This window comes from Aythya fuligula, chromosome 15, assembly GCF_009819795.1.
Source record: "Aythya fuligula isolate bAytFul2 chromosome 15, bAytFul2.pri, whole genome shotgun sequence".
NCBI lineage: Eukaryota > Metazoa > Chordata > Aves > Anseriformes > Anatidae > Aythya > Aythya fuligula.
This window is the reverse complement of record NC_045573.1, coordinates 12,177,859-12,204,741: the sequence shown is the minus strand read 5'-3', so window position 1 is coordinate 12,204,741 and position 26,883 is coordinate 12,177,859. Positions and strand designations below refer to the sequence as shown.

The window sequence follows — 26,883 nt, the reverse complement described above, 5'->3', positions numbered from 1 at the left end:
GTGCCACATGGGGGACTTGCTCCTGCACAGCAGTAAGCAGAGAGGGGAAGGAAGGCCCCACCTGCTTCCTGGTGCACTGGAGGACGGTGATCGGGGAGCCCTTGTGGTCAGCGAGGACGCGGATGGTCATTCCTGTGCGAGGGCTGCTGACAGCCACGAGCCCGTCCTTGCCCCCCGATAAGATCATTTCTCCTGCAGCCAGAGGAGGGAAGGGAACGAGACACGTCTTGTAGGAGACTTCACTGCTCCCCAAAGCAGCATCTCCCCACCGTTACAATAGGGAACCTCACCGTCTGTGGAGTAGGCGATCGCCGTCAGCGCAGTGGCATGGGGGTGCATTTTCAGCTCCATCTCTGTCCTGGAAATGCTGAACACGCGCATGGTGCCATCGCTGTACCCTGCCACCACGTGCTGGCTCTCAGCTTCCCATGCAACGATGGAATGAGGCTTCCAGGCCAGGCACTGGCAGCTCTGGAAAAGAAACCAGGGCAGAGACCTGATGGCAGGGAAACAGTGGGACCGTACACAGTAAATGCACTGAAAGCTCCACCTGCATGTATTTCTCCAGCTTTAGGCTGCTCCACGAGGACACAGCAGTCCTTGCAATGCCAGGCGGTGACTGTGCCCTCTACCAAGACAAAAAGATCGATGCGCCACAAACGATTACCTGGTTCAGCACTTGAAACTGTACCACCAGCTCCATGCTGCCCAGGGACCAAATCCTCACGCTGCCATCCTCCCCACACGTGGCACAGTGAGTCTCATCGGGACTGAAGGACACTTCGTTCACCTGCAGCAAGAAAGGAGATGGGAAACAGGGGCCCTAAAAACGCTGCAGCCTAAAGCACACCTGCTCCTCTTGCACCTCTCATCCCCCAGGACTCCTCTCACAGGAAAGACCAGGCGAGAAGCCCCAGACATAAAGGAAGGAGGGTGGCTTTATTTTCGTGCTAAAAAGAAATCTTGGGCTGACAACGATGCTTGCAATGGAAAGCAGCAAACCTAACCACAAAGCTGGAACCAGGCACTCTGCAGTAAAGGTCTAAGTACAACACCTTCCCTTGTACCATCTGAAACCTTTTTTCTGTAGCACAGAAGCACACCGAAGCAACAGCAGAGTTCAAAAGCATTGACTCTGGAGCTGCCTTCTTGCACAGCAGCAGAACGACCTGCAGTTACTCACAGGCTGAGGCCATCAAAAACCTAAGGTTAGAGCATCTGAGCTCGGGTTTCTTGATGTTTGCCTGCCTGGTGCAGTTATCCCTAGGCTCTTCTGTGGTGTCCCTCTGTGACCCCTCTCATGGCCAGACCAGGGAGCACTGCCGTGGCACACACGTGCTTGGAGCAAAGCCAAACCAGCCCCTCCCAGTACAAACCAGCCCCTCCCAGCCCCAACCACCCCTTCCTAGCCCCTCCAACCTTGTTCTTGTGGCCGCTGATCAGCCGGATGCTCGTGCTCTCTGCCCAGTTGATGTACCAGAGCGTTCCCGCCGTGGTGCCCACAATTCCCATTTCTAACGAGTCATCAAAGGCTGCACTGACGATCGTCCCATCGAGGGTAATTTCGTGCTCTAGCATGACCGAGTGAGATCTGGAGGAAAGGAGGATCCAAGAGGGACCAGCTCAGCTGCTGGAGCAGACGCTGCCTCCTCTCAGTGCAATTTTCTAATAAGCCCAGGCGTGGCTTTGCATCTAAATTGTTCAGCGAGGGGCTCCTGCACTGAAACCATCGAGTATAGGAAAGAAAGAAAATAAGGAATGCAGTAGCATGAGAAGAAACAAAAGTGATATATTTTCACTCATTCTTTTAAAGAATTTTAAAATTTAAGTTTTAAAGAATATCAAGTTTCTCCACGTTGCTGACACAAACTTCAGGCATCCATTTCCAGCAGGAGAATCCAGGAAAAAGATCCAGGCAGAAAGAATCAGCAGCGCCGGGATGGAGAGGAAAAGCTGAGGGTGAAGAGCAACGAGAGCAGCACGGCTGCGGGCAGAGCTGACGCGTCCCTGAGAAGCCACCTCTCAGACAGGTCCTGGAGCTGCCAGGCGAGGAGGAGAGCACCTCAGGGGCACGGCACGAGGTGGGTGCGAGCAGAGCAGAGGTGTTTGTGCCATGACCTCCTACCTGGCCTCGGGACCTTTCAGCCTCAGCTCCTGCACGGCCGCCACTGCCCAGAGGCGGATGCGCTTCGTGTTGCTGCCACTCAGCAGCCTGCTGCGCCGGCACACCAGCACCCCTGGGGGAGAAAGGGGCACCCGTGAGTAACCCCCCTCTGCTCTCAGCCCTCACCCCGGGCGTGCTCCTGGGGGCCAGGCCATCGTTTCATCCCAGCAGGGCAGCGTGGGTCTAACACAGCCCGACACGCAGCGTTTTGACAGTCTAGGGCTGTCGTTACTACTACAAACGCGGGCAGCAGACCCGTTGCCACCCCCCACGGCTGGTATCCACATCGGGTTTCTGAGCAGAGCTGAAATCAGAGGCCTGTGAGCTCATTTGCTGCTCATTGCCAGAATTCCCACAAAATTTATTACAGCCCTGACGGACGCCTGGGGCATTTGCACCCACCGATCTCGCCGTCATCGGCCTCCCACGTCATGAAGCAGCGATTGGTCTCCGTGTCCCACACGCAGACCTGGCCCGAGTTGGTCCCACAGTAAAGGAGGGTGTCAGCACCGTAACAGAGGGAGGTCAGCTCCACCGGCCCCAACACGGCTGGCGCAGGGGCCCGATGAACCTGCCAGGACACAGAAAACAGGAAGGTCACAGAGAGCACAGAGCTTACCTGCAAGGAAAAAAACAAAACTCCTCCTCCCACCCTCAGTTAATTCAGTTGCTGCATCAAATACAACTGAAAGCCGCTCATGGCCAGCCAACATCACACTCTTGCTAAGAGAAATCATCAGCTCTGGCAGAACTGTGGGGGCAGAGCCTCCGTCTCACTTGCTGGGGCTTGGAAAAGACGTCAGAGATAATGAACGTCAATTTCAAAAGAAAAAAAAAAAAAGAGAAAAAAAGAGATTTACCTTGAGATTGATGTCAGCCCCCCTCTGCTCCAACAGCCAAAACGTCACCGCTCCTGTCCCCACACAGGCCATTTCTCGGTGAGAAAAAGGACTAAAAGCCACCTCGTGGACTGGCTCCGAGATACAAGTTGATGACAGGAGCTCGTAAGTGTAGGCATTCCACAGAGCAATGGTTTGATCATTGTAGTCCCCTAGGTAGAACATGAAAGCAGTAGGAGGGAATTCTGCAGCCTCAGCGTTTCTTCACAGAGGTCACGAGCACACACTGCACACCCGTGTCAACTTTGTCCCCCCGTTATCCAGTTGTTCAAAGACAACTGCTGCAAACAGCCTCCTCCTTGCACGCTCAGCAAAAGCCAAGGAAGTGCTTCAGGGGCAGCCAAAGCTGCACGACGTGATGGATCACCACCTGAGCTGAGGTAGAACAGCCCCAACGCTTCGTGCTGGAGGTTGCAGCACATCTGGACCTGCAGCTCGGGCTGCAGCCAACGTTCAGACCAGCTGATGGCTGGTGCGGTGGGGAACTCAGCACGCAGAGCTGGCTTTCTGCTGTTTCTGCATCCTGGGTGGCTGCAGAAGGCACCAGGCTTGGTGGTGGCAAGCATCCCCAGCTCCCAGACAGCCAGGAGAGCAGGTGCCTCATCGGCTTTGCACAGACCCCACAGCTCAGAGCAGGCTTTCAGCTTTTTCCTTCTCCGCAGCCCAGGAAGGAGCTGGAGAAGGGCTCCTCTCCCACGCTGCTCTGTGAGAGCACAAAGCTCTCTTTCTCTTTAGCAAACCTTGCTTTTTTTTTTTTTTTTTTTTTCCAAGGGCAGATTCACCAGCCCAGAGCAAATGTGTTGCCTGCTCCACAGGTCCTCTCTTGCAAAAACAAGAACTTACTAATTGCATATTTGTCCTTTAAATGTCCCCTGCCTAAACAAAACAGACAGCTTGTGCGTCCATCTTGTGCTGGCATCGCCGCCTGGCAGGAGGCTCACAGTTTGAAGCCTGGCTACTTCTGTGCAATTCCAGCTAAGCAACAATAAGAAGTCCAGAAGAAAGCATTTCCCTTTGGATACTATATATAGTAACTGCAAACTATTTACACAGCCTGAGCAAGCACTAGTCAGCTGGGAGAAGAAAGCTGCAACTTCAAGAAAAACAAGCTTACTGGGCAATGAGAAGGAACTGAACGGGAGCTGGGGCAAGTTCATGCCTGTGGCTGGGACACACGGGGCTCGTGTTTGCCCTCGAAACGCTGCTGACAGCGCCCTGGCAACACGCTCACTTGCAAAGAGCACCTCTGCTCATGGTCACTCCCAAGGCCACCTGGGGAGATCACCAGCAGATTTACATGCCACATGATCCACTGTCCTGTTTGCTAGGCATCCTGTCCACTTCATTGTGAAAATGCCATCCAGTGCCAAGGCTACCATGCAGTAGCTGCTGGGCAGACCCACGAGCCTGGTGGGCATCTCACGGGTACCACTTACAGCACCCTCTTCCCACGAGCTGTCTGTTCCTGGGTGCAGGAGGACTCACCTAGGGTAGCAAGGAACCTGTCGTCCCGAGAGTACGCCATGGCTTGCACTTGTGTCTTGTGGTGGAACAGACTCGTTGTGCAGACCCCATCCTGGATGTTCCAGATGCAGATTTGACAATGGGAGTCTCCATTCCTCCTTCCCGAGGCAGAGGCGAGAACCTAACAGAACAAAATGTTGTCACAGAGACCTTGGTAAGTAATTAGAGAACATTTCATTAGTCTTAGGAACTATTAGACCCAAATTAAAGTCATGCAGCTGGCAAATGGAAAATCCTGCAAGAACGACTGTCACTTGATAGGAGGAGGGAGTGGTGGCAGGGAGCAGCCTTCACAGTCAAGCTGAGCCAGCCCAAGGAATAGCTAGGCTCAGAACCCACTGATTTTATTTCCCTAACCCCAGGTCTCCGCGAAGCATTCAGAATGAGGAACAGGCAACTGGGATTTTAGCCGGTGACATTCCTCTAGCCCAAAGTGACACAGGAAAAAGAAAAAACACAGTCCTGGGCAAGCAGAAGCCTCTCCTACCTGGGCATCGTGGCTGACAGCAAGTGTAGAGATCTCCTCTGTGTGGCCAAGCCAGTGATTCTGCAGCCCCGAGTGCAGGTCCTCAACCACGATGACACAGCCGCAGGTGTAGGCAAAGAAGCCTAGCAGAGAATGAGGAGACGGGATGGTTTCCTGTAAAGGCTTCACCCACCGTAACTCACATCACAGTTCAGTAAGATTATTTTTTTCAGTAATACATAAAAGCTGACTCTGGTACACAGCCTCTGCAGCATCTTTCCCATCGGGCTGAGGATGGAGTAAGACAAATCTCACTTCCCCTACCCTGAGCAAAGCAAAACTGATGGGCACCGCTCCAGCTTGGAGACAGGAGGTGAGATAGACCCTGGGACAGCCCTTCCTCCTCTTCTATCCACTCAGCAACAGAAGCCTGGGACTGCCTGTATCAACTAACGTTCACCAGCAGCACAGAAGGGTTACTGGGTTTTACAAACACAGAGCAGCGCTATGTTAAAGCAAAGATCCTCACCCAACAGCTAGACCTGACTTGGGCTCAGCGTGTGCCTGCAGACAGCGAGGGCTCACAGCCCTCCCACCCCTCCTCAGCCCTCCCCGTGTACCTGTGTCCGGGTTCCACACCATGTTCCCTCTGCCGTTCCCATTGTAGCCGATCACTGCTTTCAGCTTCAAGAGCTCGTTGCCAGCTGGAGGAGATAAGAAACTCTGCAAGAAAACCAGACATGGGCTTAAATTAAGCTCTGGGAGGATGGCCTGGGAAGGTACAGTCAAGACCCATATAAGAAAAGCATGCGTGCAAGCACACACACACATAACTCACACACACAACTCTCACAGGTTCATGCCAAAGCTCACAGTTCAAGTCCAACACATCAAGGGATCAATCAGAAAGCGCACGCTTACGCGTACAAAAGAGAAACCACAGCAACAAAACCAGGCACGGATGCTTTGAGATGGGACACAAAACAGGCTGGCAGCAACTGCCCATCTGATGAGCAGCTGCTAATCCTGCTGGGCAAGAGTTCAACGGGTTTTGCTGACTCGGTGATGTGGATGTTGGAGCAGGAAGACAATGAGGGAAAAAGCGCTGCCAGGTGGGGGGACAGGAGAGAGAACTGATGGTGCAAGCTGAACGTAGCTTTTCTCCCACCACTGTGAACAGCAGAGCTTAGGGAAAGGTTGAGTTAAGTTTCTGTTTTATTATTGCTCTGTTTATTAACAGAGCGAGAGCTGTGCCTTAACTACCTTCACTACACTCGATGGATTGCCTTCCCCAGCCTGCTTTGCCAACGCATCTGCTCACAAATATGTGTGCGTGATGAATCACTCCATTGCTCACTCGTCTTTCACTTTCAATAGCACATGCCATTTCCATTGCCTTTGAATAAAAATTTATGCAGATTTGCTGAACAGAAAAAGAATGGAGAATAACTCACTTTTTGCTAGTCTGGAAAGAGCTGCGTGTGGAGGAGAAAGGCGGACTAATGTTAAGGGTTTCGAATTGGACATCAGGCCCAGGGGTGCATTTTGCAAATTGCTTTCATCCAAAGAACCAAAAAATGGAAACAGTTTTGAAAAGCCACCTACCCCAGCCCCAAAATGCCGGTTCTTCACCTGCCCAGGTAACCAGCACCGGCACAATTCTCACCTGGGGGAGCGCTGATGCCTTAAAGCGAGGAGTGAAATGCCGGTAGGAATCTGGGCGGACGTTGCATTGGGACTGGGGACTTTTGGTCTCCTTTCTGGGTTCTGCCACACAAAGAAGAAGACGGTGCCTATGTGACGCTGCTCAGGGAATGCTTTGGGATCAGCAGCTATGCTGTGGCTTGCTGTCTGTTCACACACTACGTGTGCATACACACAAGCACATGGGAGAGGCAACAAGCAGACTGCAGAGTCACTCGCACGTGCTCCTACGTGACCAAGTGACTGGCTGTATGAAAAGTGCCAGCTTTCCAGGAGCAAAAGAAGAAAATCCATCTCCCCAATCAGCCCACTCAGCCGTGCTCCAAACAGCCTAAAGGCATCCACGCTGCGCGTTCTGGGCATCGCTGCAAAAGCATAAGCCACGCTGCTAGAAAGAGCTCTCTAACCGGAGTAGCAGAGGCACATTTTTATGTTGAAGCTTTCCAACAAATCCTGCCTGGGGCTGAGCGCTGGCAGCTGCGTGCTGCTGGCTGCTCGCCACAAACTGCTGCAGCTTCGAGGCTGTGCATCTATTAATAGAGACATCGGGAGCTTTAATTTCAGCACGGTTCAATAGAATGTGCTACTTAGAGATGATATTGGCTACAAGCTGAAGAGGGGCTTCTGCCTTGCCTAGAAGCAGTAGCAGGGAAAGAGCCAGAAAAACGAGTGGTCCTGGGGACCAGGAGGAGCTCCCCTTGACTCTGGCTTCCTGCACACACCCAGCCTGGCTGGCCACTGCTGTGCTGAGTGCTGCTTGGGGGCCTGCCTGCACCATATTTACAGCGCTCTGTATTTTTCAAGAACAGCCCAAGCTGCCATGCAGGCCTGCACACGCTGTGCCCCATAGAAGATGGGACTAGCCCTCATTTACCACGTGCTGACTGTCCGGGAGACCTCGAGCTCTCCCTCCTCACTTTGGGCCTCACGACAAGCTCCTCGCTCCTGACCGGTTCCACCACGAGGACCGAGGTGTCTTTGTCTCCATTCGCCACCAGCCTGCTGCTGCCTGGCAAACAGGCTTCCTCCTCTTTGTCCGACTCGGAGAAAATACCTGAAGAATAAAAACAAAGCAGTGGAAGCACAGAGCCAGCTGTGTCCTTCAGGACCGCTTCTTGCGAGAGCAAGCCTTTGATTTCTGGCAGTCATTCTCTTGCTCTGTGTAACAGCCCATCTGGTAGGGTGGAGGGCACAGCAGACGTTTCCTGCTGGTTGTGTCCAACAAGGTGTTTACCACAGCCTTCAAGAAGCTGTGCCAGCAGCTTAGTGTATGGAGCAGAGCAGAGGATGAAGCAGTGCTGCACCACAACACCTCTGGCTGGATTTGACCAAGTTAGGAGAAGGAAAGTGCAGACTGGTCTGTCAGTCTGCAGGAAGGGGATGAGGGGCACAGACAGGATGCTGGTGAACTAGGCAAGGAGTTAGACCTAAAACAAGCTCAACTTCACCCTCTCCTATAATCAATTCCTCTTACTTTGACATCCTGCTAGGTGGACAGAGCTGACATCCAGACATGGTGGGGAGGACAACAATGGAAGAGGAATTGTCTGACGAGGTATATCAGAGACATCCTTCAGCTTTTCAGAGCTCTTTTCTGTGAAAAGAAAACATTTTGTGTAACTCCCTTCCTCACTTAAATCCCTTCATCCTCCCAGGGTGACTGATGGTGATGCCTCCAAGCTCATTCTCCAGCTTCCTCCCACGCAGGAGCCACTTCTCCGCTGCCATTCAAGAAAGGGAGGGACAGACAGAGAGGGGAAACGGTGAGGCCAGGGAGCAAGTCAGAAGAGATGGAGTCAGGAGGCAAGGAAAGACAGAAGGCAAAAGCTGAACAACCTACCAGGAAACCCAGAGCTGCCCTGCTCAGAACATCCCCTCCTTGGCAGACCCCCACTGAGAGGTGCCAATTAACTGGAGACTGCCGATGGGGCTCATTAGCTGGTTAGCCCCTGCTGTCTGACTACCCCCCTGAGGGAAGGAACCAAAAATCCACAGCCCAACCCCAACCCCGTGCCATGAACAGCAGCTACGGAAGAGCTGCAGCCCACAGCAACTCACGGGAGGGAGCAAACTCACTCACCTGCTCCTGGCAGCGGAGAAGACTCGGAGGAACGAGCCCTGGGAAGGCAACGAGCCCGGCGTTACACCGCGAGGGACGGAGAGGAGGGGAGGCAGGGGAGGCAACGCTGCACTTACAGGGCTGGGGGAGACCTCTCCACAGGCAGAGCCATGAAATCCCAGAGGAAGATGGCATCTCCGACGCTGATGACGTGCCGCTGGTCCGGGCTGAAAGCCACCTGGCGCACCGGCTCCGAGTGGCCGATGTACACCTGGGAGAGAGCACGTCCTGAGCTCCATCACGCGCCTGGCCGGCAGGACTCCGGGCTGCACGCTGCGGTTCCTGGGCACCCAGGGAAGGAAGCTGCTGTCTACGCTCCCCAGCAGAGGCTCAGCACAGAGGCCAGCACCACACCTGCAGTGCTCAAACCTATGATTGGGCTTAAACGCGCTGATCCGGAGAAACAAGCAGGAGATGAAAACCCCCAAGCTCTCATCCCAGCTCTCAACACCTCTGAAACCCTGAGCAAGCTGTTTCCTTCTGCATGTGGCTCTGTGCCTAGCAGAGAGGTTAAACCTACCTCTGTCCTCTGCACAGGCTCTCGCTAGGTGCAGTGTTTGGACAGCCCCAGCCTGCACTCAGTGCACGGCCCTACTACCTTACACATGGGAACAGGGCTGTGTTCCTCAGCTGCTGGGCAAACCAGGACTGGGGACAATGGGTCAAGCCACACAGAGGCCACCTGCTACTTTCTTCTCCAGGGATTGAGAAATGCTTTATTTGACAGGTCAGGGCAACGCCAAGCTGCTTCCCTCCCCGTGTGTGCGGTACCTGGAAGTTGATATCGAAGCGCATCTGATAGTCCCACACTTTGATAACCTTGTCGCCAGCAGTGAGCAGGTACCTGGCATCCTTGCTTAGTGCCAAGGAAGAGCAGGACACCTTGTGCACAGGAGACACCTGAGGACAAGACACAGCACCAGCAGCATTAACCGAGCCAGCTCTCGCTATCGGCAAGTTAAACACCGCCTGAGCAACAAGAAGTGACAGGTCTGTTGGATGGAGATGAGAGGAATCCTTTTGGCCTCTGGTGAAGTTTAAAACAGGAGACAGAGATGCCCAACGTTCCCAAGAAAGGGGTGTGCTAGTTTTCTGGTCCTTCTCCAGGAGCGTGAGGATCACAGAACCACTGAACATACCGTGATCCGGACAGATCCACTATGACACAGCCCAATCCCAAAACTCAGGTGGGCCATTTGGGTATTTCACCCGCTCTCCCATGAGACAGGTAACTAGTCCCACAGCACCAGCCCACTGCAGCGCAGAGGCAGGTTCATGCCCTTATGGTTCAGCAAGAAGGCAAGAGCGAGACAAGGAAGCCAAGAAGAAGACAAGAGAGGCAAGGAAAACAAGGACAAGCTCAGGCTCACCCTGAGCATGACCACACCAGGATAGCTACATGCTCGCCACTCATGCTCTTCTTGGAAGCCTGTGAACTCCAGCATGAGCTCTTCTCTCATTTAGCCGCCCAAAGCAACATGAAGTGTCAAAGCCCCTCCTGAGGCGAGGCCTCAGCACGTGAATTTCATAACACCCTACCTCTCGCACCAGTCGTCCCGTTTTTGCATCAAGCACAAGGATTTTATTGGAAGACGTGGACACCAGGAGCTCGCCTCGTGGCACAGGAGCAAAGGAGACTCTCACTGCAGTGTCCAAGGCTGTGCTGTTCAACTCGAGGATGCTGATGTCCACCCTCAGCAGCTGTGAAACAAGGAGCTACTGAAAAACCACCCTGGAAAAGCCTCAGGGGTTGCTCTTGTGGCTCTCCTAACACAAGGCTACCGAGGCCCCCAGGCTCTCTGCTCCCCGTGCTCCACCCAGCCACCTCGAGAGGGGCTGCAAGGCACAGGCAATGTCCCCGTTATCCAGGAGAGCAGCTCACAAAGAGGGCTTGGAGCTGACAGGCCACGCAGCTGTTCCTCAAATTGCCTTTCTAGAGCAGAGTGGAGTTGAAGAAATCTTGACTTCACTGTTTGTGTCCCACAGAGTGGAAGTCCAACCTCATTGTAAGCACCCTGAGCAAGCACCTGCAGTGCTGGGAGGGCTCCTGCCAACATCGCGGCTGCCCAAAGCCCCTGACCTGGCTCATCTCATCCAGTCTGGGGGAATTTCCTCCCCTACCCATCCCCGGGGAAGGTGGGGACCCTGCTGGGTACCTCATCGAGCGAGGAGGCCTCCATCACGGTCACGACGTACTTGGAGGGCCCCACGAAGGCCAGGAGACGGCTGTCCCCGCTGACAGCCAAAGCATCCGGGCCGCTCCCAGCATCCCGGGCCACCACGTTACCTGAGGGCCACAGCAAGAGAGGGATAAGAAAAGCCAAGATCACGCTGCAGGCAGCTCGCTCCGTGATGGTGCTGCTGCCTGCAGCTCCTCCTGCCTCTGCATCAGCCTTGGGTTAACGCTCCGGCCTGAGAAAGGAGCAACCTCTGTTGTGGAAGAAGCTACTCTATCTGCAAAATCCAAACCGTACAGTAAACCACCTCAAAGGCAAGGTCTAGAGACGTGGCTCTCAGCCTGACTGAACGTGTGGTGCTTTCAAGGAGAGCGCAGCAAGCAATAAAATTGATTTTACTGTTTGTTTTTTAACATTACAAGAAACTTCAACTAGGAACTATAGAAGTCAGCTGCAGCCTGCACATCTGAACCTTGCGTGAAACAAAGTCACTGCCAAACCCCACTGATATCAGTCTGGCAGGCAGATAGACCCAAAGGTTTAAAAATCAGAGAAATCAGAGGAATTATCTGTATTTATTCCACCACCAGAATTCCCCTGGTAGGTCCCAGGACCAGGCAGAAGCACAGGTTCTGAGCAGAGCCCAAATTGGAAGGTGCATTTCCAGTACAGACACCAAACTTCGGTGACTTTGGACTAATTTTCTCATTTCTCTGAGCCCCTTCTCTTTCTCCACCTAATTCAACTGCACACTCATTGGGGCAGGATCTTCCTCTTTGTACACTGCGCTGCGTAACGGAGCTCCCTTTCCCTGCCCAAACTTTTCTGCTTGCCACCAGCACAGCTCTCTGTGCAGCTGTGCTGTGGGCAGAACGAGGGAAACGATGCAGTTTAAACAAATTAAGCTGCATGTGCACAAAATGGAAAGAGAGTAAGTAGGCAGCCTCTGCACTTGAGTTACTTCTGGGCAACACAGTGTTGAACCCAGCCCTGAAAAAGCAGGTCCCTGTGGCCCCAGCCCATCCAGGCAATCAAAATATATGTACAAAGGAAGCTGAAGGTGTTTGAACTAAGGTTTGCTAAAAGACAAGGTGTAAACACAAACACTGCAGCTCAGAAGGTTCTTCAGAGAACCCCTCTCTGTCAGGAGGCTGCATCTGGCTTGACTTTGGTGCTGGGATGTCTGTGCTACTACAAACATTGGGGGGAAAAAAAGGCAACCCACAACTCCAAAGTCTTACCCAGGACTCTCAAGACATGGCTTTTTGGCACCACAGAGCTGTAAAGAGCCAGAGTTCCCTGCAAACAGGAGCTGAACATGAAGTTGCCATCTGGAGAAAAAGTCAGTCCAGTGATCACAGTGCGGTGCTGCCTGCAAGAAGGCAGAAAAATTGAAAAGCGTGGAGAAGAGCCACAAAAAAAAAAAAAAAAAAAAAAAAAAAAAAAGTAGCAACAAGCAGAACAGAGTGAAGAACCCAGGAGAACAAAATAACCAGGGACAAGCAGAGGACTCCACCATGTTCACACCTGCAGCAGAACAACCAGCACTCCAAGTTTTTGGAAGAGTGAGCAGCCCCTGCAGCACTCCAGCTGGCCTTGCATGGGACCAGCTCCCTTTGGAGCATCCTCCACTTCCCATGCCAAGGCTCACAAGAGCTCCCTGTTCAGCTGATCTCTAGGAGAGCCCCTTTCCTACTGTCAGCTGGGAAATCCCCCCCCAAAAAAGCCCTCCTAGCTTGGTGTGCCAAGGTTTTGAGTGGTGGAAGTCTAACGTGCAAAGGCTATCTCTGCTTGAAAGCCACTCAGCTGGGACGTGAGGACTCAAGCCCAAGGCAAGTACTTCTCCCACTGCACAGATATTGCTCTAGCTCTTGCATGGGTGCAACTCCCGCTGCAAGCACTTACTTGTGCTCCACCAGCAGATCGGAGGCCGCCAAGCTGAAGGTCCTCACCATCCCGCTGCCAAAGCCACAGGCAAGGATCCGCTGGGTAGGGTGAAAGGCCACAGCACACGGCATCTCATCTGCAGCTGCGAAGTCATACAGCTGCGGGGAAGGGACATAACACAGGCACAAAGCTGGATGAAGCTGTACCTGGCAGCCACAAGGCAGCCTCAGACCTCCACCACGTGTCCTGCGAACAGAAATCTCACCCTTCCCGGTTACTCCCAAAGCCCAGTGAAGTCCTGGGTCTTCAGTCATTTAGATAAAGCCCCCGGGTGTTATGTTTTGTGTTAAAAGCAATATATATGTGATGAAGGAAAAGAAAATACATCATCCCATTTTGTTTAACACCACCTTCAGAGTCTAAGACCAAATTATGCATTAAGCAAAAACTCTCCAAACTCCAGACTTCAGAAGGATTCCTTGACCCAGGCGCACCCCACACTGCAGGGAGAACACTTCAGGGCTCTTGAACTGTGGAACTTTGATAACTCAGCTAAGGAGAGACTGAAGAGACTATCAATAAATGAGATATCTAACGACTCGCATCTCACCCACCTGCTGCATGGACACGAGGTCCCAGACTCGGATGGTGTTATCCCGAGACACTGTTGCCATCTGCTTCCAAACTCCCTCCACCGAGAACGCCAAAATGGAGTCCTCGTGAGAGCGCATGAGGGTGCTATAGTCCCGGGACTCTATATCCAGGTAGCCCAGGTTCCCAGCCGTGGTTGTGCACAAGACTTTGTGGCTGTCTGGACTGATGCAGACAGAAGTCACCGGCGCCTCGTGCTCTGGGGAAAGACACAGCAGTCAGCACACAGCCCCAGGAAGGGAGCAGCAGCACCTGGAGCACAGCCACAGAGCCAAATTCACATATGGGAAAGAAGTGCACACGGGAGTGAACATCCCGCACGACCTCAAGATTGAGTGCCTGCAGGTTTGAGTCCAGTGACAAATTAGTCTGTGCCCTTTCTAGAAGCCCCTGAGCTCGGCTGTGATGATGACTGTTTCAAATAGAGTGAAGAACCGCTTGACTTCTCCCCTAATTTTTCCACGGACAGATGAGCTGTAGGTACAAGGGCACAGAAATCAAGATGGACTGCCTGTTCTCACCCCAGCTCTCCTGCCTCTTGCCCAGGAGTTAGAAGAATGAACATGAATAAATTGTCATTGAAGTAAAATACTCCCAAGACAGTCCTCTCTAAAGACAGCAGGCATAAAAAATGCCCTCATTCACGACAGTTACTTTTGGGGACATTAGAGCAGAGGTTTTGCTTCCCAGCAGCCGGCTGATGTAGGTGTGGAGTTCAGAAGGCCCAGCCCCAGCTCTACTCACCTGCCTCTAAGACAACGGCCGAGAAGTCCAGCGGCCACAGCCGCAGGTAGCCGTCTTCTGAACCCGTGGCACAGAAGGCTGAGGAGATGCTGATACTGTTTATAGCAATCCCAGGGCCTGAAATCCCAAAAACACCACGTTGTACACTGGCAGAAACACAAAAACTCAAGCTCATGGTCCCCCCACCCAAGAGCTGGCTCCAACTTGCTCCAGCAGCCAGAAATCCCACTGCAAGTGGCTGCAGAGGCTGCCTCGGGTCCCAGCCACCTCTTCTTAGGATTCAGAACGTATTCAGCCCCCTGTCCCTCTTCCAGCACTTCTCTCTACCACCAGTGCAGCTCTGCTTATTCTTGCCAGGCACAGAAGTGCCTTAGCACTTTTTAAACCCTGCCACACTTCTGGTGTGAACGGGATCTCGTGGTAAGGGATGTCCTGGGTTAACTGTCTGAGACACAAAACTGTTTCATTCCTGTGCCTCAAATCCTCCCTCCTGTGCCTCAAATCCTCCCTGCGGGGTAGTGAGAAGTGGGAGAGAAGAACAAGTGAGGATAACACAACTACAGAAACTGGGAAAGTAACTGATTTTTAGATTCTGGTATGAAGTCTATCAGTCGAAGGACCGAAGACAGCCAGCACCACCACCACTGAGACACCCAGGGACACGGTTTCATCTCCTCTTTGTTGTTTTCTCACCCATGAAGTGGGAACTGGAGTTACATACTTCTCAAAGGGGCACGCTCGAGATTAATTAGCTCAATTTGCCGAAGCAAAACATGCACCAAGTTTTAAGATCGAGCAGTCACACTTGAAAGTGAATTCTTCCTGCTGTTAAAATTAATGGACAAGCTGAAAGCAGAACTATTTCATATACAGCATCAAAGATCAAAGATTTCCCAAACACTTCATACAGGCTGAATAATGAAAAAATCCCCAAATTCATCTTTTCACTGATCTTCTCCAATTTTTTTTTTTTTTTTTTTTTTTTTTTTTTTTTTTTTACATCTCTGCATTAAGATTCCCATCAGCAAATTAAGACCTTGTTTCATGCTTCTAAAAGCAGGGTTTCTCTGAAACTGCAATCAGCGTTTAAAATGCTGAAATTCGTTCTTAAAATGATACTTTGCTGTCCTAAGTACAACTATTTGCAGTGCTTAAGAGGAAAATAGCCAGCAGTGACCTAGTCAACCCCAAAATAATCCTTAGCAGGGGGTAAGCGGCTGGTTTAATTTACCAGGGGTTTGGTTGAATTCCCCAAGCTGCCCCATTACCCCTCCTCCCTGCCAGAGCCCTACCTGCCCCTCCGCCCTGCTGGTCCTGCTGTGAGGGCAGGAGCCGCCGCGCGCTCCTGATGCAGACGTGCTTGTAGTCCACCTCCAAGACGTGGCCGCTCTTGCTGCAGACAAAGCTGAAAAGGAGAAAGACCCCCCCCAGGTCACCTGGGTGCCCAAGGTGCCTTCCCGTGAGCTGCCCCACAAATCTGCAGCCAGGACAGCAAGTTGGAGCTTCCCATCTGATTTCCTGCCCCTTTGAAACGCCAAATGGAATAAGAAGGAAAAGCTCAGCGCTGACTTCAGCAAGAGACCTCCCTGCCACAGGACGCAGCTCACGGGGAAGGCAGGGGTCGGCTGAGCTGACAGCTCTGCCTTCCTGGAGCAGCACGTGGCAGCAACAAAGGCCCTGACTAAAATAACAGGAAAAAAAAAAAAAAGTGACCTGTATCTAAAAGGATACGTACCACACCACTAACCCCAAGCCCCAGGACAGGGGAGAGAGTCCCTAAATATGGCAAAACATCAGTACCATAAGAGGGAAGGCTCCTTTCTTAGGCTACTCTGCCAGTAGCTGAACCTCTTTTGGGAAGCAAAGCATGCTGAGAAGGGAAGAAGCTCTCACAGCTACAGGGGAGAGCCAGGCAAAACGCCGTGGTCCCACAGGGGAAGGGAAAGGCGGGTGCTATGGCCAGAGAGCCTCAACAGAGCCCTGTCCCTGCAGGGTGGCCCGAGGATGGGCGAGGGGGGAGCCCAGCAGCCCCTTACAGCGTGCGGTCCTCCGGCTCCCGCTCGGCCGAGTGCCCCTCCTCGAAGGCCAGGTCGGTGAACTCGAGGGAATGGTACTCGCCCAGGTTGACGGGGCACGAGCGCAGCACTCCGCTCCGCACCCGCCACAGCCTCACGTTGTCCCGGCCGCACGACACCATCCTGTCACACAAAACCATCCTGTCACGCAAAACGGGGCTAAGGGACGGCAGGGGACTCGTGCCAAAGGTCGGTGCTGACAGCAGGGACCCAAAGCAGGAGTGGCAGCAGCAGCCCCCTGCTCCTGCAGCGCCACGAGCCGCCCCCAGCCGTGCCAGAAGCGGGGCTGTATCCGTTTTGGCTCCTTTGCACCCTACCTGGTGTCGTCAAAAAAAGCAATCTTCAAGGTCTGGATGTCCACACCCGTGTGCGCTTTGGCCAGCACGACCACGTCTCCGCCACAGGACACCTGGGCAGTGTTCCACACCACCACCACCTGAAGGAAGAGGACAGCACGGCATTGGGCTGAAACACGGAAACTTTGGCAGCAAGGGGCTCCTCATCCCAAACAGCTGCACATACTGGAGACTGCTCTGGGCACAAAGTACAGATGATGGAATTGAAGGAGTGAAGAAAACCCACAAACTTCACATACAGAGGGTTGGGACTGTTCAAAGTGCTCAACAGTCTATTTGTCTGGCACCCAGTTACAGGCTCACAACCCCAGGACCGCCTGGTAACGCAGCTCACGTTTGGGACAGAAAATACAGAGTGGGAGCTCTGCTTTTGGAGTTGTAAGAGCTATGCTGGGGCAGCGTGTGCCTGCCTGCACTCCTCGTTCTCATGGCACACTGCTCAGCTCCAGCTCTGCTTGCCGTGTCCATCACAAGGGGCAGCAGAGCCAAGCCATGCAGAGAAGCAGTGGCAATGCCCCTGTGATCTTGGGGTAGACTCAAGAGCTTCCCCTCACCTCGTGGGGTGCTCTCTGCAGGCCTTCTCTCCAAGTCCGTCGGTCCTTGTGGTGGGTCACCCCCAAAGGAACGGGGATGATCAGCAAGGACAGGCGGGTGATTTAGCTCTCTGTTCTCAGAGCAGCATTAGAAATGAACCCAGCACGGCCTCCGAGGCTAAGAACGACCGGTGTGCCACCCCAAAAGTGCTCCTGGCCATCCCCACAGCCCCTCCCAGCCTGTTTCCAACCCCCTGTGCCGCTTTCAGCGCATTGATTTCCCCTCCCGAGCTCCCACCCGGTTTGCAGAGCTCTGCCTCATGCTGCGAAAAAACTGGAGCAGTCCTGTGGCTGTTTGTTTTTTCCTGCAGGCTGTAGGCAGTTAGTGATGGCACAGCTAATTGCTGGTAGTTGTCAATAAGGGATTACTGGATGAAAACAGTTGCACTGATCAAGTAAAACCCTGAGTCCCAAAAAACAATTTTATTTTTGACTACTATGTGTGGGATCTGCGTCATCCCATAGCTACATCAGTGGGTGGCAGCTTCGGTGCCCAGCATCCCTTCCAGCACACGGTGCTGGAGCCCTGAAGGGAAGGATTAAACCCCGCATCTGCCTGCTCACCCCTGATGCTATAAAAAACGGGTTTTGGGCTCCAGTCGGTGCCAAATCTCCCATTTGAACTCCCATTCCTCCACTACGTGCTTGCAAGCCTTCCAGCTCGAAATGCCACACAAGCACGCGTCACCCTCAGCTGGGTGGGCTGGAACTGCTGCAGCGATGCCAGGCGATGCCGTGCATTAGACTGCAGCGATCCCCGCAGGGCACAAGGAGAACTGTCCTGGCTGGGCTGGTGGCTGGGAGACAGCGAGCACACAGCAGTGGTTTGTCTGCAGCATAACTATCTGATCTGGGTGAAGTCCTCTCCTGTCACTTGCTTGGCAGGGCAGAGAAAACGCAAAAAAATAAATAAATAAGTTTTAGTTCTCACCGTTTTCCCATGCCCATCCTTTCCAACACCACAGAGAACGGCTCCGCTGTAGGAAAAGCTGCAAGAACAGGACAGCAGGTGAGACGCAGCACCCCAAACGCATCTCAACAAGGAGACAGTAGGTCCCGAGGGATGAGCCCGGGAGCTGGCAGCTCGTCAGCTGTGCTGGGCTAGCTGCCAGCAGGTCTCAGTGACAAGCACAGCAGCTGAGGGAGAGCTGTAATTCACCCCTGGTTTATCACGCACTAATAGCACGGAAAAGCTGCCACGCTGCGACACCTGGCACGCCTGAACGCACCCCTGCGCGCATCTCCTCCGCCCTCACGCACCGTTCCAGGGCCGAAACCTACCTCAGGGACAGGAGCACTTGCATGTGGGCTTTGAACATCGACAGGCAGCTGCCCCCAGGGAAGTCCCAGAGGCGCAGCAGGCTCAGGGGGCCAGCCTGTGCCGAAGCCAGCAAGGTGCTGCTCCCGTTGAACGCCAGCGCCGACACCTGTGGGATGCAGCGGGTTGGAGAGCTGGGAGAGGAGCAGCAGGAAGGTGCCTGCACCTCGGGCACGGGCACAGCACGGCCGTACACCTTCATAAAGAGTTACATCTACCTTGTCTGTGTGGCCGGTGAAGAATCTCTGCTCCCCGGTCTGAATCTGCAGGGTTACTATAACAGCGTGGCACGGGTACACCACTGCGGAGTTGTCCTTAGTCCACAGCGCCTGCAGGGCCGAGACAAGAACAAGAGGGCTGATGAGATGGCACGGAGGTGACCCTGGGCTGCACCCAGAAAATTCTTAAATCCACAGGTTTGGAGATCTGCTGCCCGTGTGCAGGGCAGAGGACTGCCCTGCCATGCAACAAGTAGGCTTCTATCTTGTGAAGGAAAACGAGGAGCCCAGCTGACAGCCGAGGTAATTCAGCTGAGTTGCCATACAAATCATGTCTAAAACATGCACAGCCAATATATGGAAGAAAATGTTCTTGGCAGAGCCTCGAACTGGACGAACCAAAAAGACCCTTTCTTTATCATTAACAATCCAAAACGCTTCCCTGCTTGCAGAAGCCAGGAGATCTGAAAGGCCCCCTGATTTCTGATTCAGCACTGTAGCAATAGTTCCCATGCACAAACATGGGCTCGTGCCTGTTTGTTACGGAGCAGTTCTCCCCAGCAAAAATGTACCAAAAGCGTGGCACTTGCCTGCCCTCTACACCTCTGAAAAACCAACACGTGATTACAGATAAACTTGCAAAACTGCCCAAGTTACTGACACATTTGGTGCTGCCGCCTCCAAAGCCGATTATCTTTCTCAGCCTCAGGATTGGATCTGGTAAGAAACTCTGAAAAACAAGACAGCAGAGTCACCCTGAGAGCAGGGCCAGCTCGCCAACTGCTCTGCCATAGCCCTCCACCCCGTTTACTGGTTCTCTCTAAAGCAGACACAGCACTGGTTTCTCCCCCAGTAAGCGGATGGCTTTTATTTAACATAAAAGTCAAATCCAGAAGAAAGGAAGGAGCTGGGATTTCCCAGCTTTGAAAAGTTCAACCACTCCATCTGAGGGGGTTCCAGCCAGCCCCCTCCACGTCCCCAAAATGCCCCAAAAGCAGGCTGCTGCAGCAGGACGGCACCTGGTCTTACCCTGCAGTGAGCAGCTCTCCTGCTGGCCAGCACATCTGCTCCGGGGCCCTTCCTGGACGCATCCTGGGCAAATCATTAAACACACAACCAGCTTAATGTCAGTGCGCCCAAACACTGGGTCCCTCTTTCAAGACGTGTAACACCCGAGAGGAAAGAACTGCTGGTCAGAAAAAATAATGCCAGCAGAAGTATTCTGTAGCGTTAACTGAAACTCCAGCCTGAAGCTTGTGTTCCCTCTGCTGGGCTCAAAACCATCAGGCACAAGTGTCCCCACGCCACTTGCTCAAGCGAGCCTTCAGCAGCCCGGACACCATCCCCAGGAGGTGTGGGAGGGTGCCGAGGGGGTCCCCACACTCAGCACAGCCCTGGGAGATGGAGCAAGCAGTGGGGGGCAGATCAGAATCTGGTAAAACCCAGTCCTGCCTCTGGGGAGACAGATACTGACTGGGGACGTGGCTGTGGAGGAGCCCTTACACACGCAGCAAGCAAGAGCCATACCCCAAGCCCCCTCTCCTCAACAAAACCCATCCTGCGAGCAAAATCTCCACCAGAGCAGAGCTGGGGGAAGCACTAACGAGAGCTACAGCCACCCGGACAGGACGCAGAGGGTTGAGTACGAAGCTGAGCCCACCTCCTCTGAGCCCCCACGGGTGGTGCGGGCGGCCCGCTCGCTCCTCCGGTGCGCGTACACGTGGATGCTGCCGTCGCTGACTGCCGGGCACTGCCCTGAGTTCTTCTCTGCCTCCTGGTCGCCAGCACGCACGGCTCTCAGAGGCCCTGGGGCTGCCAGGTGAACCTCGGGGATACTTCTTGTAACTGCAGGACAGCGGTGTGGCACCTGTAAAGGGCAGAGGCTCAGACACGGACCAGCCCTCCTCCAGCGCCTTACACCCACTGCAGAGACAGGGAGACGCCGGTGTCACTCGCGAGTGACTCGTAAAAACTCCGAACATTCACGAGTGATACAAATGATGGAGTAATAAGGAGGGGCAGCGTGCCTGCCACCTAACTGTCAGTACCTACCTGGGTACCAGACGCCTGCCACTGTCTGTGCAGGCTTCATCTCCTCCCAACACAGCAGAGCCCCAGGAGCCGCAGCTCCAACCAGCCTGCAGACGAGCTGCCCTCTCTCCACGGAGCTGGGGAAGCTGAAGGCACCTGGCTGACTCAGCACATCCCAGCTCAGGGCTCCACTCATCAATTTTCCCCCCCTGCAGCGTTAGAAGGGGAGCTTTTCCCCTCTCCAGAAGCCCATCACCAGCTTGAGAGCCTGAACACCAGTGGGGAAGGTGTGATCACAGCGAGGGCAGCTGCCTGCAGGCCCAGCAATCCCGACCCCAGTGCTGCTCTGCTCCCCGGGGGCACCCCAGCAAGCTCTTTAGTCTCCAGTCCTCGTTTCCTATCTTCAATTTGAAGACAAAAGTACTCCACTGACGCAGGGATAGATGTCTAGAGACCATGAAGCACTTGGCATTGATCCCATCCCTGCTCTGTGCTACACCACACGGAACCACCGAGGCACTCGCTGCGGGGCTGTGCTCAACAGACCCTGCCCAGATCAGGCTGTGGAAGGCAAAAAGCAGCTTCTACAGCCTGAATAAAGGAACTAAAAGAGAAGACGAAGGGAAAGCTCCACGTGAGGCAGGAAGGCAGAAGTCACACCCTCTCTCCAGGGCACGCTTACAGCTCTGGGACTGGTGATCTGGTGGATGAGGGACAGTCGGTCACGGACAGCTTTGGTGAGTGTCATCGGCTGGGGCAGCTGGCAGACAGGGTCCTCCGAGGGTTGGCCACCTGGAGGACAAGAAGAAAGGGCTGGACTCTTTTAGAAAGCCTCTGCCCTGTTAGCTACCTGCTCCTGCAGGAAGGAAACCAACAGCCACATCACTCAGCTCCTGCTGGAGCTCTAGGAAGGTGTGGGGATGAACTGAAAAATCCCTGAGAGTCCCCTGATTACACTCTGCCTGAAACTACATCTGTTACAACAGATATTGAACAGAAAACACACTGCAAATTTGCTGCCTTAGGTTGGGAGGGAGAAGGGAAAGGACTCCAACCCCAGGAGACTAGGGGCTGTTTTCTCAATGGCTCTACAAGAGGAGCCCACAGAAAAGCTTGTTTAAAATTAACCATATTTCACAGCCAAGAAACATCTTTGCTCCAGCCACCTCCTAAAACTCCCCAGCACTTCCAAACAAGTGTGGGTGCTTCAGCTGACCCATGCCAGTTCTCAGGGTGAAATGCTGGGCCGCTCAGGTGCCTCTAAACCTCTGGGAGAAGTTCTCCCAGCAAGGATCCCACAAAGGGCTCTGGACAGACAGAGCCCCAGAGGCCAGCAGCACGCTGCTCGAGCAAACACCCGGGGCTGGCATGGCCTCAGCTGCTGCCCCCGGCATTCCCACCTGCTGCAGGACTGGAGCAGCTCTTCTGGATGGAGTCGTACGGCAGCTTGGACCCTTCAGATGGGAACCTGAGCAAAATCAGAGAAAGACACCGTGTAACCAGGCCTCTGCACACATGCACACAGAGATCTTACATGACACCTTATGGTCTGGCACAACAGCCTTTAACAAGGGCAGTTTAAGCTGGCTGCCTCCTACAAGATTCCTCCTTTTGCCCCTTCATCCCCCAAGCAGTGAGGCACTACAGCATCTCCCCACTCCAAACCACCCCATTCCTTTTCAGGGGTAAGCTCGGCACTGCCTGCTTTAGGCAACGCTGCTAAGCAGTGCCTGTAACGAGCCACGATTTATGACTGACACAAATCTCTGGCGAAAACCTCAGTGCAGACGGGAGCAGAGCACTGAAGCTGAGGAAGGCATGCTTCCATCTGCCTGCCTGATGAGGCATTGAGGCCGATCACAGCTCAGCAGCCACCGTGAGCACCCTTTAATTAGCCAGGAGTTGAAGTGCTCCTTTGGAACAGGACGCACGGAAGAAACATTTGAGTTCACCTGAGGCAGATCCAGCAAGAGACTGCTGAGAGAGGACTGGCGTTAACACCAACCTCTGGTGGGCCTGGGGCTCAGGGAGCACCCTGGGGGCATTTTTCCTGCCCCAAAATATCAGCAATCAGCAATTTAGGGCAGACTTACTAACAACCTCTAAGCACAAGAGCTGGGGCAACCAAAACGTTTCAACTAGAGCCCCAAGTCCGTATAAATCTGTCACTCCTTAACTGTGCTCCCCGAAGAGAGGTGTAAAAGCTCTGGCGGTGCCACAAGCAGCGGGCGTACCTGATGTAGTCGTAGTGGTCGTGCCACTTCTCCCCCTTGGGCACTGGGAAGGCCATTTCCCGCGGCATGGGAGAGACGCCGTGGCCGGCCAGGTTGGCTTGTCGGGCCTCGGAGAAAGTCACACCTAGAGGCAGGAAGACAAGAAGATGAAATTCTCCAAGGCCTGTGGAGCCGGCCAAAATGAGGTGTTTCCAGTAGGACACACGACCGCCCTCTTTGAGGACTTCAAAAAACAAAGATTATAACTGCAGCAAGGTCTGTAATGAACTAAGACGCCTTTGCGTGGGAATATTCCTGAAACTCTCAACTTCCAAAGGCAACATAAGAGCATTAACACCTGGTATCCAGTTATGAGCCCCCCAGGCCCAAAATTCGCTTAGTTTTCTATTATTTTCCATAGTTTCATGTGATTTGTGCTAGGGCTCTGTTCTGATTTTCTTGTCTTGCTTCCTTGATGAGTTTGTAATTTCAAGAACGTTTTTGTGACATAAGAAATTCCAAGAGCCTCTTTCACGGCATGCAGCATCTGTAAATTCTTTCAGCAGACTAGTAAGTTTGGGAAGGTTTCCAGCACAGAAAAAAAAGTTAGATACAAAGGTTTTAACTGAAGTAACTCTGTTACATTAAGCAGGTGAATTCAAAAAGCGTTGGAAGATTTCCAGATATCAGACACAAAATCCACAGGCTCTTTGGACAGATAAAAGCATGGGCCTAGGAGAAGCAAGCCTTGGTAACACCTTTTTTCCCCAGAAAAATTCTAACTTTGGTAAGATATTTATCTTTTCTCAAATCCCTCGTTTTTCTAGCTGGAAAACGAGATGACACTTTCCTCCAGAGAGGTCGTGAGGCTGCAGTTGGCAGTGCACATGGACCTGCTAACACCACACCTGGCGTTTTGTCCCTTCCCCTTCCTCTCACCACTAAAGTCAGCCTAGCTTTGATACAGACGCACTCCCATGCTCACAGGCTAAGAATTTAAACTGCCTGATCAGGGCTAATTGCCCTACAGCAATCGCATCTAAAGGCAGCTTTAAAAACCACGGGGCACATCCAGGCTTGGTGTAAATCACAGGGACGCCACCCCTGAGTCTCCGCTCCTCACCTGGGTCAAACACCAAGTCGCTGGTGCAGACGTTTCTCACCAGCAGGTTGGAGCAGAGCTTGATGCTCTTGAGGTGGCTGTAACGCCGGTTGAGGTACATGGAGAGGATGTCGTGGAGATCAAGCATCAGGCAGGTCCAGCGCACGTTAGCAGGGGCTGCCCCCACCAGATCTGGAGAAGAGAAACGGCACGGGGCAAAAGCAGCAAGGGAAGAGGTTGCCATGCTGCAAACCTTGAACCGTGCTCCTCACGGAAGGGAAGACACAAGGGGAATAGTGCACGCCTGGCCTGCAGCACCTCTTAACGCATGCATCCCATTGCACCTTTGCCTTGTGTGTGGTCATTTCCCTGTAGGGAACCGATCTCCTTCCCCTGTGCGGGCGTGCAGCCTCGCAGCTCCCTGAGCTATGTCTGGATGATGCAGCCCCCAGGCTGTGGGCTTGCTGGTGCTCAGTGCTTTTGCCTGGCTGACACAGCCAAGGGAAGCAGCCCTCGCTCAGTGCGCTTCGCCTTCTGCCCTTGGAGCCCAAACCGCTGAGCTCCCCTGGGTCCCTCTGCAGCGCGTGGAAAGGAAGAAAACCCCAAAGCCCTCTCAGGTAAACGCTGGTTATCGCTCGCGATTCCCACCAGGCTCAACCTGTCTGCTCCAAATGAGCAGAGATGTGAGACCAGAGAACTCATCTCATGGCTCGCTGACGCAGCACTGGGCTCTGGGACGGACAGACAGACAGACAGCCTCGCTGCCCTGTGCCCACACACCCAGCCTGATGCTGCGCGAGGGGCTCCTGGCCAGGACACTGCACCCATGCCACCAGGGTGCTCGCCCTCCTCACGCCCATCCAGCTGGTTCCTGCACTCACCATTCCCTTCGGCTGCATCTCTCCAGCCCGACCCCAGCTCCTTACCTCGCCTGGAAGCCCTGGCTGTGCTCTCGTCCAGCGAGCCTTTGGCTGCTGCGCACACGAAGGGGAACTGGAGCCACGTGGCTGTGGACTTGAACTCCTTGAAGAGGTTGGAGAAGGAGATGCGCACCACCTGGTTCTCCTGAGAACGGACACGGGCAGCGTTTGGTCACCCTGGTGGCTTTGGCCGGGACATGCTGCAAGCGGAGCATCCCCCAGGCACACGAGCCACATCCCCTGTCCCCTCCGAGGCTGAGAGGAGAAACCCAGAGCTGTCACAAGGACAGGAAAAGCCTCAGGCTGGGAACCCCACCTGTGATGCTGAGGACCAGCTGCACTCGAGTGCACCGAAGATCACAGAGGGGTTTGTGTTAGATGGGACCTTGGTGCCCAGCTGGTCCCAACCCCTGCCATGGGCACGACCCCGTCCACCCTTTTGCACTGCCAGGTTTGGGGCTCCCAGCTTCTCTGAGCAGCCTGCACCAGGACCTCACCACCCTCTGAGTAAACAATTCCCTCCCAACACCCCACCTAAATCTCCCCCTTTTACCCTAAAACCCTTCCCCTCCATCCTACACACCGCACCTACCGCCGAAGACCCCTCCCAGCGTCCCTACACCCCCCTGGAGGTGCCAGCTCTGGGGTCCCCGTGCAGGATGGCACCGCCGGGCTGGGCTCACGCACCTGGGTGGCCACGTCCAGGTGCACCACGAAGTGCTTGCGGGGCAGGGGCCTGAAGAGCAGGTAGAGGTAGCGGCCCCGCAGCCCCAGCGACTGCGTCCCCGTGCGGGGCAGCTGCAGGTAGTTGCAGGCGGGGACGGAGCCCCGGATGCGGTACACGGTCCCCTTCAGCCTCTTGTCCTGCGGGAACCAGGGGAGTGGGTGCATGGGGGGGGTGCCCAGAGCTTACACCCGGGGCAGGGGTTGTCCCTCTCGGTGTCCCCCCGTTACCAGGCAGGCGGTGACGTCCCCCTCCTTGGCGGAGCGCTTCCACTCCTCCACGCGGAAATGCTTGAAGATGTTCAGGTAGGGGCTCTGCCACGCTGCGGGACGCGGTGCCGGTGACCGGGACCCCCCCGTACCGGGACCCCCCCCTTCCACATCGAGACCTCCCCCCGTACCGAGCCCCCTCCCCGCACCGTGACACCCCCCGGTACCGGGACGCCCCCTCCGTGCCAAAGTCCCCCACGCACACACCGGGACACCCCCCCCCCGCCCCGTACCGGCATCCCCCCTGCCCGGACCGGAGCCCCCCCACCCCACCGGGACACCCCCGTACCGGGACACCCCCGTACCGGGACACTCCCGTACCGGGACACTCCCGTACCGGGACACTCCCGTACCGGGACGACCCCTCCCACACCGGGACCTCCCTCTCCCTGCACCGGGACACCCCCTGCGTACCAGAGGCCCCCCCAACGCACTCACCGTGACACCCCCATACCGGCATCCCCCCCACCTGCACCGGAGCCCCCCCACCCCACCGGGACACCCCCCCATACCGTGACACCCCCGTTACCGAGCCCCCTCCCCTTACCGGAACACCCCCTCCGTCCCGGAGCCCCCCCGGCACACACCGGGACACCCCCTTACCGTGCCCCCTCCCCCGCAGGAGGACACCCCCGTCCCATACCGGGACCCCCCCCCCCCCAGCCCCGGTTCCCGGTGCCCCCCCCCCTACCCGCTGCTGCCGCCGCCATCACGCGCGCCCCCGGCTCA

General features: G+C 54.5%; 1 protein-coding gene across 1 annotated transcript in view; it reads right to left on the bottom strand.

Annotated features, from left to right (window-relative positions):
• Positions 1-26,864, bottom strand: part of WDR90 (WD repeat domain 90) — a 30,713-nt gene extending 3,849 nt beyond the window's left edge. The window contains exons 1-39 of the mRNA XM_032197775.1: positions 26,846-26,864; positions 26,116-26,207; positions 25,849-26,025; positions 25,168-25,306; positions 24,263-24,433; positions 23,161-23,284; positions 22,327-22,394; positions 21,609-21,718; positions 20,556-20,762; positions 19,925-19,987; positions 19,557-19,625; positions 18,896-19,006; positions 18,641-18,786; positions 18,291-18,348; positions 16,728-16,846; positions 16,372-16,533; positions 15,628-15,740; positions 14,336-14,452; positions 13,555-13,790; positions 12,959-13,098; positions 12,295-12,425; positions 11,033-11,163; positions 10,416-10,577; positions 9,648-9,776; positions 8,954-9,087; positions 8,838-8,875; positions 8,232-8,351; positions 7,632-7,811; positions 6,720-6,820; positions 5,674-5,776; positions 5,075-5,196; positions 4,549-4,708; positions 3,025-3,215; positions 2,567-2,735; positions 2,126-2,237; positions 1,420-1,591; positions 668-790; positions 291-471; positions 62-192 (exon numbers count right to left, since the gene is read on the bottom strand). Coding sequence (XP_032053666.1) covers positions 62-192; positions 291-471; positions 668-790; positions 1,420-1,591; positions 2,126-2,237; positions 2,567-2,735; positions 3,025-3,215; positions 4,549-4,708; positions 5,075-5,196; positions 5,674-5,776; positions 6,720-6,820; positions 7,632-7,811; positions 8,232-8,351; positions 8,838-8,875; positions 8,954-9,087; positions 9,648-9,776; positions 10,416-10,577; positions 11,033-11,163; positions 12,295-12,425; positions 12,959-13,098; positions 13,555-13,790; positions 14,336-14,452; positions 15,628-15,740; positions 16,372-16,533; positions 16,728-16,846; positions 18,291-18,348; positions 18,641-18,786; positions 18,896-19,006; positions 19,557-19,625; positions 19,925-19,987; positions 20,556-20,762; positions 21,609-21,718; positions 22,327-22,394; positions 23,161-23,284; positions 24,263-24,433; positions 25,168-25,306; positions 25,849-26,025; positions 26,116-26,207; positions 26,846-26,864 — 5,031 coding nt within the window. The remainder of the gene's footprint in view (positions 1-61; positions 193-290; positions 472-667; positions 791-1,419; positions 1,592-2,125; positions 2,238-2,566; positions 2,736-3,024; positions 3,216-4,548; positions 4,709-5,074; positions 5,197-5,673; positions 5,777-6,719; positions 6,821-7,631; positions 7,812-8,231; positions 8,352-8,837; positions 8,876-8,953; positions 9,088-9,647; positions 9,777-10,415; positions 10,578-11,032; positions 11,164-12,294; positions 12,426-12,958; positions 13,099-13,554; positions 13,791-14,335; positions 14,453-15,627; positions 15,741-16,371; positions 16,534-16,727; positions 16,847-18,290; positions 18,349-18,640; positions 18,787-18,895; positions 19,007-19,556; positions 19,626-19,924; positions 19,988-20,555; positions 20,763-21,608; positions 21,719-22,326; positions 22,395-23,160; positions 23,285-24,262; positions 24,434-25,167; positions 25,307-25,848; positions 26,026-26,115; positions 26,208-26,845) is intronic.
• Positions 26,865-26,883: the final 19 nt, after the last annotated feature.